Source organism: Danio rerio, chromosome 19 (genome assembly GCF_049306965.1).
Source record: "Danio rerio strain Tuebingen ecotype United States chromosome 19, GRCz12tu, whole genome shotgun sequence".
NCBI lineage: Eukaryota > Metazoa > Chordata > Actinopteri > Cypriniformes > Danionidae > Danio > Danio rerio.
This window is the reverse complement of record NC_133194.1, coordinates 34,057,029-34,071,681: the sequence shown is the minus strand read 5'-3', so window position 1 is coordinate 34,071,681 and position 14,653 is coordinate 34,057,029. Positions and strand designations below refer to the sequence as shown.

At 34.3% G+C, this 14,653-nt stretch overlaps 1 protein-coding gene across 6 annotated transcripts in view; it reads left to right on the top strand.

The window, feature by feature from the left end:
- Nucleotides 1–14,653, top strand: part of ripor2 (RHO family interacting cell polarization regulator 2) — a 157,009-nt gene that overhangs the window by 129,236 nt on the left and 13,120 nt on the right. For 5 of the 6 annotated variants that reach the window (XR_012394646.1, XM_021468090.3, XM_005159634.6 and 2 more), the window contains exons 11-14: nt 1,900–2,048; nt 2,476–2,605; nt 7,928–8,578; nt 12,483–12,655. Coding sequence is in view for 5 of the 6 variants with exons in the window: in XM_021468090.3 (XP_021323765.2) it covers nt 1,900–2,048; nt 2,476–2,605; nt 7,928–8,578; nt 12,483–12,655 (1,103 nt within the window). In the remaining variant the exon portion in view is untranslated. 6 annotated transcript variants of the gene reach the window in all.

The window sequence follows — 14,653 nt, the reverse complement described above, 5'->3', positions numbered from 1 at the left end:
TTGTGCTAATGTTCTGCTCTGACTTTGGACAATTTTCAGTGACGAAAAAAAAAAATATATATATGTATGTATATATATATATATATATATATATATATATATATATATATATATATATATATATATATATATATATATATATATATATATATATATATATATATGTATATATGTATGTATATATATATATATATATATATATATATATATATATATATATATGTATATATGTATGTATATATATATATATATATATATATATATATGTATGTATATATATATATATATATATATATATATATATATATATGTATGTATGTATGTATGTATATATATATATATATATATATATATATATATATATGTATGTATGTATGTATATATATATATATATATATATATATGTATGTATGTATGTATATATATATATATATATATATATATATATATATGTATGTATGTATGTATATATATATATATATATATATATATATATATATATATATATATATATATATATATATATATGTGTGTGTGTGTATATATATATATATATATATATATATATATATATATATATATATATATATATATATATATATATATATATATATGTATATGTATATATATATATATATATATATATATATATATATATGTATATATATATATATATATATATATATATATATATATATATATATATATATATATATATATATATTGCATCTAAAATGTTGTTGTTGTTGTAGTAGTAGTAGTAGTAATAATAGTAAAAGTAATAGTAGTAATAGCAGTAGTAGTAATTGTAGTAGTAGTAGATGTAGTAGTACTAATAGTAACAATAGTAAAAGTAATAGTAGTAGTATTAGCAGTAGTAGTAGTAAAAGTCGTAGTAGTAGTAATAGTAACAATAGTAAAAGTAATAGTAGTAGTAATAGTAGTAATAGTAATAGTAGTAGTAGTAGTAGTAGTATTAATAGTATTAGTAATAGTAGTAAAAGTAATAGCAGTAGTAGTATTAGTAGTAGTAGTAATAATAGTAGCAATAGTAGTAGTAATAGTAATAGCAGCAGTAGTAGTAGTAGTAATAGTAAAAGTAGTGGTAGTAGTAAAATTAGTAGTAGCAATAATAGTATTAGTAGTAATAGTAATAATAGTAACAGTAATTAGTAGTAACACTCCACAGTATCTAATTTTTTTTTTATATTCCTACTACTTAACATTTCTGATTTTGATTGTAATGTAATAATGTGCACTCTTTTTTAAATCTGCATTGGAATACTAATTACAGTAAAAAGCGCTATACAAATAAACTTAAACTTCTGTCCTAAAATCTGTCACATTTGCTATCATGCTTGCATGCTGATATTTGAGACCTTTGACAGCTTGCATAAATAATAATTGCATCACATCCAATAAATATAATTTAAAAACATAAACTCATGCAGGGCTCAATTTTACGTTTATGACTTGTATTAAAGTGTCATTTTAAAAGACTTCTTATTGTCTTCTAAGACATGTTTTTGCTAAGTGAGTAACATAACCGATAATCATAGATGATAAATATCGCACACCAAAACATTCTTCGAAAATTGCATAAATACTAAATATAAGAGTCAATCCTCCTTCAGAGGAATAATTCAACCAAATATCAAAATTTTGCTTTGATTTACCAGCCCTCAAGCCATCTTAGATGTGTTTGTGTTTATTCATTTGGGCAAACACTATCTCTGAAACTTTCCATAAATACTAACCAATAATGTTTGTTTACTGACCTGTTATTAAAATGTCATATTTCTTTCCCTCAGTCCTGAATACTTGACTATTGCAACAAAAACACATTGACTATTTTCTTAAATGAAGTGACATTCTCAATACATGCCTTTATTCCTCCAGGTGACCGAGTTAAAGGGTTTGGCCACTCATGTTTTGGTGGGCAGTGTGATCTGTGAAACCAAGGACCTGTTCACCGCTATGCCTCAGGTGGTTGCTGTAGACGTCAACGACCTGGGAACCATTAAACTTAACCTGGAGGTCGCCTGGTTGTAAGTGATCTTATTTAATAAAATGAGATTGGAAGTGTGGATTTTCAGTGCATGAAGCCAGAGTAAATGAAAACAATGATTATTTACACTGCCCTCTTCTGGACAGCTGTGGACGTGACATCAAATTACATGTTCCTGGCCATTAGTGGTGGAAAAGTTCCACTAAAAGATACCTTTTGGTCCTATTTTATTATTAAGTTCCCTTAATTACTATTTACTTGCATTTAAGTGAATAATTTGGTTAAATGCACTTATTATCTAACATACTTCTTTTTCATTGTGCTTGTATATTACAAATTACCTGCATGTAAATACAACTGTAATCCATATTTGTATGCTGTTAATCCACATTTAAACCTACCCAAATTATTTATTTATACCATATTAGGATGTCATACATGAAAGTATGTCTGTCTTGAATTTACAGTCCGTTTGACGTGGAGGATCTGACTCTGTCCTCTGGGAACGTGAGTAAAGCCACTGCCCTTCAGAGACGGGTTTCAGTCTATAGCCAAGGCACACCCGAGACGCCCACTTTCCAGGACACATCTTTCTTTGTGAGTGCACTTATGAAACGCCTCTCAGATCTGCCTAAAATCTATGTCTATCATCTTGCTTGATTTGTGGCAGCATCATTATGAAATTTAAAGTATAGATCATTTTGTGGCATGTGAACATTAACAAAGGTCCTAACATGTTTCCTGTTTTACATGTTTGAATTTCTATAGCTTCCCAGCTTCCACATGTTAAAAATAATGTTATGTTAGCTGTTTTAATTTTAGGTTATTTTTGAATTGCCTCTTGTTATGGTTATGAAATAATTTGACAACAAAGTGGGCCAATGACATCACCACATTGAAATGGTCTGTAGTTAACTTGCAAAATAAAGATTCTCTCCTTATTTGCTCACTCTCAGCTAGATATTTGAAGGTATTTTAAAGAATGTTAGGAAAAAGGTAGCCATTTACTTCCATTTTTTTAATACTATGGATGTCAGTGGTTACCAGTTTCCAGCATTCTTCAAAATATCTTCTTTTGTTTCAAACAGAAGAAAGAAACACTTGAGGGTGTGTAACTGACTAGTAAATGTTCATTTTTGGTGAACTATGCCTTTAAATAATTACTGGTGAAAATGAAGTACACCTTTAAAATATACATTTTGGCACCAAAGGGCATTTTACAGTGCACCCAGAAAGTAATCATAGCTCTTCACTTTTTCACTTTTTAAATTTATTTTACAGCCTAATCCAAAATGTATTACATGCATTTATTTCCTCAAAATTCTGCACACAACACCCCATAATGACAATGTGAAAAAAGATTTTTAGAAAAGATTTTTGTTACAAAATTTATTTAAAAAAAAAAATGAAAAAGCTGAAAAATTACATGTACATAAGTATTCACAGCCTTTGACGTGAAGCTCTAAATTGAGCTCAGGTACATTCTGTTTTCACTGATCATTCTCAAGAAGTTTCAGCAGCTTAATTGGAGTTTACCTGTGGTAAATTCAGTTGATAGGACATGATTTTACAAGGCATGCACCTGTCTATATAAGGTCCCAGGGTTGACAGTACATGTCAAAGCACAAACCAAGCATGAAGACAAAGGAATTGTCTTTATACTTCTGAGACAGGATTGTCTCAAGGCATAAAGCTAGGGAAGGTAACAGAAATTTTTTTGCTGCTTTAAAAGTTCCAATAAGCACAGTGGCCTCCATCATCCATACGTGGAACCACCAGGACTCTTCCAAGAGCTGGCCGGCCATCTAAGCTGAGTGATCAATAACCCAATGGTCACTCTGTCTGAGCTTCAGCTTTCTTCTGTGAAGAGAGGAGAGTCTTACAGAAGACAACCATCTGTGCAGCAATTCACCAATCAGGCCTTTATGGTAGAGTTGCCAGACAGAAGCCACTCCTTAGTAAAGGGCACATAGCAGCATACCTGGAATTTGCCAAAAGGCATCTGAAACAAAATTCTCTGGTCTGATGAGACTAAAATTGAACTCTTTAGAGTGAATGCCAGGTGTTACGTTTGGAGAAAACCAGGCATGGCTCATCACCGGGCTTAATACCATCCCTACGGTGAAGCATAGTGGTGGCAGCATCATGCTGTGGGGATGTTTTTTAGCAGCAGGAACTGGAAGACTTGTCAGGATAGAGAGAAAGATGAATGCAGCAATGTACAGAGACATCCTGAATGAAAACCTGCTTCAGAGTGCTCTTGACCTCAGACTGTGGCGATGGTTCGTCTTCCAGCAGGACAATGACCCAAAGCACACTGCCAAAATATCAATGGAGTGGCTTCACAACGACTCAGTGAATATCCTTGAGTGGCTCAGCCAGAGCCCAGACCTAAATCCTATTGAACATTTCTGGAGAGATCTGAAAATAACTGTACACCGTCACTTCCCAACCAATCTGATAGAGCTTGAGAGGTACTGCAAAGAGGAATGGGCAAAAATTCCCAAAGACAGGTGTGCCAAGCTTGTGGCATATTCAAAAATACTTAACGCTGTAATTGCTGCCAAAGGTGCATCAACAAAGTATTGAACAAAGGCTGTGTATACTTCTGTACATGTGATTTTTTTATTTTATTTATTTATTTATTTATTTATTTATTTATTTTATAAATTAAAAAAAAATTTCACATTGTCATTTTGGGGTATTGTGTGGAGAATTTTAAGGAAATACATTAATTAATTTTGCATTAAGGCTGTCACAAAAAAAAAATTTGAAAAAAGTGAAGCGCTAAGAATACTTTCCGGATGCATTGTATATACAAATAATTAAAAAATTATTATAATTTCAGTTTAATTAAATGCAATTAGCTTATCTTAAGAGTGCCTTTTACATCCAACTAAGGGCGTAATTGCTTCTTTATATGTCATTTTATAATTACTTCTATTGTTTTGGAAATATGGTTTAATTTGAATGTACTGGCAAACATTTACAGTGAAGTAAGATATACTTAAAATATATAACGTTATTCAAGTTAACTTCTGTGTAAACTTGTATATCATTAAATGATTAAATTGTGGATTAGTCAAGTTGAACTTCAAAAGCAACGATAAATAAATAATAATCTACAGGTAAAATTGAAAAAATCATATTTATACTATTTTAATAAATCTAGAATCAAATGCATTACTTCTGCTTTAGTAGACACATCAAAATAAGTGTAAATCTTTAGAGCATGGCAATAACATGTAATTAACAGTTTTAATGTGACATTATTTAAAAACTATTCATGAAAGTTTGCTTTACTCAAGTGCCCTCATTTCATTAATTTTACTCTATTTTCCAGCACAGCTTTTCATAAACTCGTAAGAGGAAAAGAATACACCATGAGTGCATTTTTCAATAGCTCAAAGGTGTGAATATTATATAAAAATGTATTCATCAGGTGTTACATCACATTTTCCTGCATTAACAACATAATACTAACCCAAATACTTACACTAATGGCTTCTGTCTAGCTGTTCTGGGTTCAGCAGTTATTATTTTGTTTGTGTTATTAAACATTTGCAGCTTATGTGTGCATGTTATAGTCTAGTCTGTGTAGTTATGTCTAATGAATTGTATTCACTATGTGTCCGTGATGGCTGTTACATGTGTGTTTGTGTGTGTCAATGGCAAAGAAGTGGCAGCCCAGGCGATGGGAAGGCCAGCGTCTCTCGTTTTTGCACACACTCAGAGAGACTCTAATAGAGAAACTCAGACGCAGCCGCTCTTTCGGCGATCTGGCCGCACTGAGACCTCGCTCAAGGTCCAGTCTAGAAGTCTACGTGAGTCAGGTCACTGTGTGTCCTGCTAATCTGAGTGATGCATGTGTTTTTGTGTGTGTTTGACTCTGTTTTCTTTACTTGCGTTTCCTGCATTCACTTATTGTTTCTTCTTACTTGCATTAACACAGACACTTTTCTCAACTGTAAAATAAAAAGCCCAATCCCAGTTCTATTTCTGTACCCCTACCCCTTCCCTTTAGCCATTACAACCGGGGGTTACCCCGGCTTTACCCCTAAGAATTGGGACAGCACTACAGCACCTGCACATGTCACCATATGTCATCGCGATCTCATGTTTCATATGAGATTAGATGATCGTGACGGCTGTAGTTATTCCAGTTGTGCTATTTTTTTGGTATTTATTTTTAAGAAATCACTTAAGGCATATATGTTATCATAATGTGGCAATAAGATCATAACTGTACTGTGTATTTACACAGTGGCCCTGTTCATCTGTAAACACATGAAAACAACATTAACATTATAGCAGACACTGTAAAAAGCTTATTCTCTGCCACAAGACTTTTCTGACAGGGTATTCAAGTGTCATCGAGTGTCAGAATATTGTGGGAATGCTATACAGGAGTTATGATTACGGATTATATATTGCGAAATTTTGCATTTTTTTATTAAAGCATGACGGTAAAACACGAATGTGGTTATGAATATATTAAAACGTGTTTGTCGTAAAAATTCGTAATAATGACAAAAAATACTCATTTGTGGATCTCCTTACTTACGGGTTCAGCAATACTGCCGTTGTGGCAGGTGTATTCTGGGAAATTTACTTACCCCTTGGTTTTGAGTGTGGTCCTGAAAATTCTTTGTTTCAAGGGCTATTCACACCTTCCCCTTAGCCATACGCCTTCAAGCTAAAGATCAATGGGAAACCCCTACCCTTTGGCATGAACGTGTAAAATGAGGGGTAAGAGGAAGGGCTAAGGGGTAGAATTGAGATTGGGCCTTAGACTCCATGAAATTAAAATAGTGGCTTTTAAATCATGGGTGTTATGTAGCCTATTTTATGTAGGTCAGCTGTGAGAATAATAAAAATGTGTGTTTCTGAGCACAAAAAAATGACTTGCATCAATTTTGATCTAATTTACAGAAGACTCTTTATATATGTCTTTATTTATTTTTATTTTTTATTTTTCGAAACATGTTTATTTAAGGCTTCAAAATGAATATACAATGTGCTTTTACAGACTTAATCAAAGGCACTTTTTACAAAAAAATGTGCAATGGGTTATAGAAATGGTATTAATCCTTAAAAATAAGAAAATAAGTCAATAGATAATGTTGAAGTCAGAATTATTAGCCCCCCCTGAATTTTCAGCCCCGTTTATTTTTTTCCCCAATTTCTGTTTAACGGAGAGAAGATTTTTTTTCAAGACATTTATAAACATAATAGTTTTAATAACTAATTTCTTATAAGTGATTTATTTTATCTTCGCCATGATGACAGTAAATAATATTTTACTAGATATTTTTCAAGGCACTTCTATACAGCTTAAAGTGACATTTAAAGATTTAAATAGGTTAACTTGGCAGGTTAGGGTATTTAGGCAAGGTATTGTATTATGATGGTTTGCTCTGTAGGCTATCGAAAAAATATATAGCTTAAAGAGGCTAATAATTTTGACCTTAAAATGATTATAAAAAAATTTAAAACTGCTTTTATTCTAGCCAAAATAAAACAAATAAGACTTTCTCCAGAAGTAAAATTATTATCAGACATACTGTGAAAATTTCCTTGCTCTGCTAAACATCATTTGGGAAATATTTATAAGAGAAAAAAAATCTAAAGGGGGCTAATAATTCTGACATCAACTGTAGATGGAGGTAAGGAAAAAGAAGGAAAAAAAGGGAAACATCATACCAGCTATAAGTACTAATATTGCTGACCAATTAGTCACAAAGTCTCTGGAAAGGCTCATAAAACAAAATATATGTTTTCCATGGAGGTCTTTAAATCTTCTGTTCTTCAGTGTGTTACTTTGATCGACTTATCAGCACTATTATTTATACAGTTAACGCAAATTTACACTGTATTTGTCTTCTCTTTTGTGTTTTTCCCTCTCTTTCCTCCAAACAGTCCACTTTACCAGATGACGTCTTTGAGAATGGAGGCTGCGGTGTGGCTGAATGCAAGCGTCTGTCTTTCACCTTCTCAGACACGTCCACCTCAAGCCCTGTCCCTGTCCAGTCAAACCCTGAGATTACAGTTACCCCTCCCGAGACGGACCCATCATCTGAACCACCTCCAACCTCAGAGGAGCAGCTGGTTGAGGAGGAGTGTGTAGAAGAAGACTGCGGCAGTATCAGCGTCAGTGTCAGCGTCAGTGATCCGGACCTCGAGTGGGACCAGGTTGAAACCCAGGGGCCTGAAACAGGCTCTGTGGCCCTCTCGTTGTGCTCTGAGAGTCAGCTTTCTGCAGTAGGACCAGAGGACGTGGTGTTTCTGGAGCCCAATGTGTCTGATGAAGCCCTGGAGCTGAAGCCGGTGGAGCTGGATGGGGAGGAAGGCAGTCTGACCAGGCAGCTGGTGAGGAGGCTGACCTCGTCTGATATGCTGCCTGAGACCAGTGCTCTGAGCTGGGCTGGAGAGAACAGCAGGACTTTTATGGAGAGCAGTCTGGAGGAGGTCATTCAGTCGCTGCTCCTGCGGCTAGAGAGTTTAGGGCAGCGCTGCGGGGAACTGCAGGACCTGGAGCAGGAAGTCATGAGACTTGAAGACCTGCTCAAGGTGAATGAGCTCTCTGTGATCTTTACTTAAAAGAGTCAAGCCTGTGGGAACTTTGATGTCCAAACAATATCCAGTTAACATTGGCGTAAAAAAAAAAAAAAATGTCAAAAACGCAAATTGATTTGATGTCAAATCTGATTGACCACCAAAGTAAAAACACAAAAGTATTATAATATAAGCAAAGTTTAATTCAAACTTTACTTTGCGTTTTTACAATCAGTGTTGGGGAAACGCATTATAAGTAACGTGAGTTAAGTAATAAAACCAGTTTTTAAAGTAATGAGTAGGGCCAGACAGAATCTGCAGACATTTTGTGGTGAAGTTATAAAAAAAACTGAAGTATCATAACTAAAATCTTAATATATGAAATAAAAAATTATGTATTTTTGACTTTTATTTAATGTTTACAATGCAAATCCAATTGGATCCACTTATTTGGTAAGCAAAACAAGTCTCTCATATGATTTATCTTCTAAAAATTAAAACTATTACTTTGCAAACTGTATTGTAAATAAATTTACATACATTTACACAAGTAAATACATAGACTCAATGATGGGATAAAACTCTGCAGAAATCTGTGGATTTCTGCACGTGCAGATTCCGTGTGGGTCTAGTAATGAGTAAAGTAACTCATTACTTTTAAAAAATAAGTAAAAATATTTGAGTTACTTTTTAAAAATGTAATGCGAGTAACTTCTAAAGTTAATTCACTTTTAAAAAAATAAATTGCTGAATTAAAATTAATGTAGTCTTGAATCCTGGGCTAATGAGACAATACAGGAACCTACAGAAATTAAGATGGCAGAGCCCTACATTTCTGCAATGGAAATATTCTCTTTATTTGGAACATATGGAAGAAAAGGAAAAGAGGATTACATAAAAAGGACAGTTATTTTTACTTTTTTAAGACAAAAAAGTAGCAAATGCATTGCTTTCAGCTGTAATTAATTTGTAAATATGCCATATATAGCTCTGGGGTCAGGAAATTGATAATAATTTTTATGTTTTTTTTTTATGGAAAATTAAGTTCTAGAAGTGATCAAGCCTCAGCTAGGCCAAAAAAAAAAGCAAAAATAACTCAAAAGTAACATAACATTACTTTCCATAAAAAAGTAACTAAGTAAAGCAACTAGTTAGGGCTGGGTGATTTGGCCTAAAATCAAAATCTTGATTCATTGAACATTGAACACAGTTGATTACAATTAAAGAATGAAGGCTGAGCCAGGCCGCATGCAATCGCTTGGGAGAAGTATAATATAAGAATAATATAATAAGTATAAATCATATTATAATAAGTATATATTAGCCTTAACAGAGCAGGGTCACAAGACTCCACACACGATAGGTAAAGTTAAGTAAAAAAATTGACCTTTGATTGAAAAATTTGATCGATTATATGTTATGAATGTCAATTTCGATTACTTTTCGATTAATTGCCCAGCCCTACAACTAGTTACTTTTTTTGGGGAGTAACTCAATGTTGAAATGCATTACTTTCTAAAGTAACTTTCCCCAACACTGCCTACAATGCATCTAGCATTGTTGTCAAAAGATTTATCATAAATTGATTACAGGACAGTTCTGTAATAACTTTTTTTAAGTTGTTTTTTGACACCAATGTACGATGTCAATTTGATGTCGTTTTGATTTTATCGATGTGGTTTTGACATCAAGGTGCTGCCTATGACGGGCTTTTCAGTAATTTTTATATTTGTCGTTCTTGGTGCTGGCCCAGAAATTAAAATTCAGACACAATTTATGCACCCTCAAGTGTTCCCATTTCTTTTGGACACAAACCTTTTTTGAATAATGGTGGAAACCAGTAGCAATTGATTTTTGTAGTACTTTATTAATTCTATTTTATTGAACATTTTACATGTTTAACTATAGACAACAAAGCTTGAGATCCACCCAACAGAAAGGTAAAATATATTTAAAAATCAGGATTGATTTTCTTGTTGGCGCCATTTTGTTGGTATATTCCAAACTAATAATGTCCAGTAGTTAGAGTTTCCAAGAAAGATCAACTGGAGTGGATGGATCCAGTCATAGTTTCAGGAAAAGTTTTTGCAGCAGTCAGAACATTGGACAGAATCCTTGTTTGATTGATGGATAGAGCGAGTGATGATGTGTCCAGCAGGAGAAAACCTAATTGGTTGCACTGGATGACTTTTGTAGTATAGTTTAATACTATGGATGGTAATGGCTTCCAGTTTTCAGCGTTCCTCAAAATTGAAGTTCACATTTACTATTGCGAAGCAAACTTTGCTTGTTTCATTCAATAGGTATCCATCTGTAGTTTTGCACAAGGGTTAATAAGTTATGCATGCAAATTTCACCCATGTTCAATTTAGTCATATTCTTTGAGTTGACCTTCAGACACTACTTGGTTTGAAAGGGATTTTTGTATTAAAGGGGTAGTTCACCCAAAAAATGCTAATTTTCTCATTTGCTTGCACTTAAGTGGTTAACAAAGCAAAGCAAGATATTCTGACAAATGTTGGAAAAAACATTGACATCTATAGTAGGAAGAAAAAAAATAGAAAGGAAGTTAATCGCTGTTTATGTCTTCTTTTGTGTCCAACTGAAGAAAGAAATTTGAACATGTTTGAAACAAGTGGACAATGAGTAAATGATGACATTTTTTTTGTTGTTGTTGTTGACGAACACATTCGACTAAATTAGTTTCAGAATATAAATGCCTATGTGGTTAAGTACATTTAAAAACCCATCCTCGAGTGAAATCCACAAGTGTTCACAAGAGACACATCTGAATGGTTATGTGTATCGTCTGACCAAATCAGCCGAGACATGATCAGATCACTGAAAACACTTGATATGATATGGAAACAGAGACTAGTGACTTCTGTTTGGCCTATGCTTTAAACATGACTGCATTATTGACAATAGATATTTCATACTTTTTGTACCTGCGAAATTGATAATGCTACCCCACCTTTACTATTGATTAAGTATGAAGCTTAATCTGTTTAATAACCAACGTGAACTTAAAATAATAATTTATTGTCCACACTGATCTTGTGGTTCTTGAGTCTGGATTTTGATGCCGTTAGTCTTGATTTAGGACACTTGACTCTTGTACTCAGGACAGCTTGGATACTGTTACATCTGTCTAGCACAAGGGTGTCTAATCCTGCTCCTGGAGTACCAGTATCCTGTGTATTCTGGCTCCAACCAGCTCCAATACACTTTACTGTTAGTTTCCTAAGCATTTGGAAGGTGAACATGCAATCTTTAGCCAAAACATCCACTGCCAGAGGCTATTTTGTGATTTTCTGCAAGGTGCCTGACATGACCATGCTGATACGCTTTTTCCAATGGTAATACAGACCCTCGCAGCTAGTAAGAGAATCTCTGTGTCATGTAATCCTGAAGAACTTGATTAGCTGGAATGTTTAATTAGGGTTGGATCCAAACTCTACATGACAGTGGTTCTCCAGGGGCAGGTTTGACATACCAGTTCTACCACATTTAATTTAGCAAAAGTGCAATTTATACACTAAAAAACAAATAAACAAATAAATACATAGAGTTCTTACAGATTTAGTCTGATTTCTAGTCTAAAAATATTTGAATCAAGTAGCATTTTCTAGACAAAATAATGTCGTTTTCAGAAAGTCAAAAGTTTTTCCTTAAAACAAGCGAAGTAATCTGCCGAGTGGTAAGCAGAAATAAACTTGTTCACATTATTTTTTTACCCACCTGACAGATTATTTAGCTTTTTTTTTTCTGAAAATGCTTATTTGATTTAAGGATTTTCAGATATTTATATTTGAAATGAGTCAAACCCTCTGAGTATACAAAATTCTTACCCTCTGTGAACCATGCAGACATTTTTGTGACCTCATTGTTTTGAATAAGGCTTATTGTTTCTCCTCAGTGTCGAGTGCATGCCCATAGGAGCCGCTCATCAAGCCTCAGTTTGACGGTAGAAAGCGCTCTGGAAAGTTTTGACTTCCTCAACACCTCTGACTTCGATGACGATGACACAGGAGATGACGCTGGCACTCTCTCACGTGCTGTCTTCTTTGACATGGAGTCAGAGAGAATGGGGTGAGTTCAACATTACACCCTTTGCTGATCTGGGATGCATCTGAAACCACACACTTTCCTGCTATATAGTAAGCCAAAGACAACTATGTGACATAAGAGGTTTATATGAGTTAACGCTTGAGTAAATTTCAAATACCTACTATTTTCTCTTGTGAGATTCTAAGGTGTGTCTGTAATATATAATTTATTATCCCGCTAGTAGACCAAGGCAGAAGATTTGTAAATGGCATTAAAGCTGGGGTCTCAAACTGCCAGCCCGCGGGCCTTTTACAGCCTGCCTTCCTCCTCCCACCGGCCTGCAACTGACGTTAAAAATATAACGAGATTTGGCCCACCAAAACATTTTTTGAACCACGTATGTGCTCTATTTTTACTAAAGCTCTATCTTTATGAATATTCAAGGGTCTTTTGATTATTATCAGTTTTATACCACCTGTAATTTGTTGTGCAAACACTTCTTCATGGCTTACATGTTATGCTGGTGGTGTAACAAAGATGATAATTTTGCTAATATTCGATTCAAATGGTCTCTTTTAATAGATTTTCCCCATTAAATATAGATTATGCTTATTAGGATTTGCATAAAAATAAAAACTATGTACATTAGTAAAATTATACAGCTGGTTGAGTTGAACTTGTTAAAGGAAAGGTGAATATATACTTACTTTTCCCCTCTTTGCTTTTCCAAAAAAAATAAAAAAACAAAGATTGAGAAGAACAATTGCTGTTAAAGTAACTTAAGTAACCCAGACTGCTTTCTGTTGTTCTTATGCTACTGGGACAATACAATTGGTTGGGGCAGAATAATAATAATTATGCCTATTATTTGTAGCAATTTAAACAACCCCTTCAATATGTACAACAAGAAACAAAAAGCTAGAGTTTTGACTACATATACTCTGTGGAAGAATGATGCTCGGCCATACACATAACAGCCACAGATATTTCAGCAGCTGATGTGTGACATGATAAACATGCTGATATGTGTTATCACTAACAGGTAATGCTTAAAATATAAACGTCATCTGTTGTCCTAAGATGCTTCAATTACATCAGGTTTCCACAAAACGGCCCTCTTATGAATTGTCGGTCACTGAAATGGCCCTCTGCCAATTTGAGTTTAAAACCCCTACATTAAAGGGATACTAACTAATAGTCGTGATGATGATTTATAGAGACAGTGCATAACATGTCATAATCGGCAACCGGGGGCAGAACAATCCAAGATGGATTGACATTAAATTGTATTGCAGGAAGCTGCCTCCGTCATTTTTGATCAATAGCAAAAACAAAACAATATCTAAAAACTGCTATGCTAAGTTGAACAGTAAAATAGCTAAAAAAAAAAACCCTACATTTTTTAGGCTGTCAACCCCTAAAACAAGCATTTAAAGGTGCTGTGTCTAAGTTTTTCACTCTTCTAAAGCATAAAAATACTATAATGTTTGCAGAAATCTAAGAAACATGCTAAGTGAGCTAGCAATTATCTGAAAAACAAGGCTAAAGTCAGATAATCTGCTTTGAAAATGTTATATATGATATCTGACTTTCCAGTAGTAAAATGTCCACCTTACACACAGGCCTACTGAGTGTCAGGACCCCACAATTTACCCATTCTTCCAGCTGATGCTTCACGTCCATTGCCTCCCTGCAGAAAAATCCAGCTTAAACCAGCCTAGGCTGGTTGGCTGGCTTTAGCTGGTCGTCCAGGCTGGTTTTAGAGGGGTTTTGGCCATTTCCAGGCTGGTTTTCAGCCATTTCCAGCCTGGTCTTAGCTGGTCAGGCTGGAAACTGACCAGCTAAAACCAGCTTGACCAGCCTGGTTTAAGCTGGACATAGCTGGTTTTGACTGGGCTCCCAGCCTGGCTAGGCTGGTCAAGCTGGTTTAAGCTGGTCATCTTCCAGCCTGACCAGCTAAGACCAGGCTTGAAATGGCTGGAAACCGGCCTGGAAATGGTCAAAACCCCTCTAAAACCTGGTTTAAGCTGGATTTTTCAG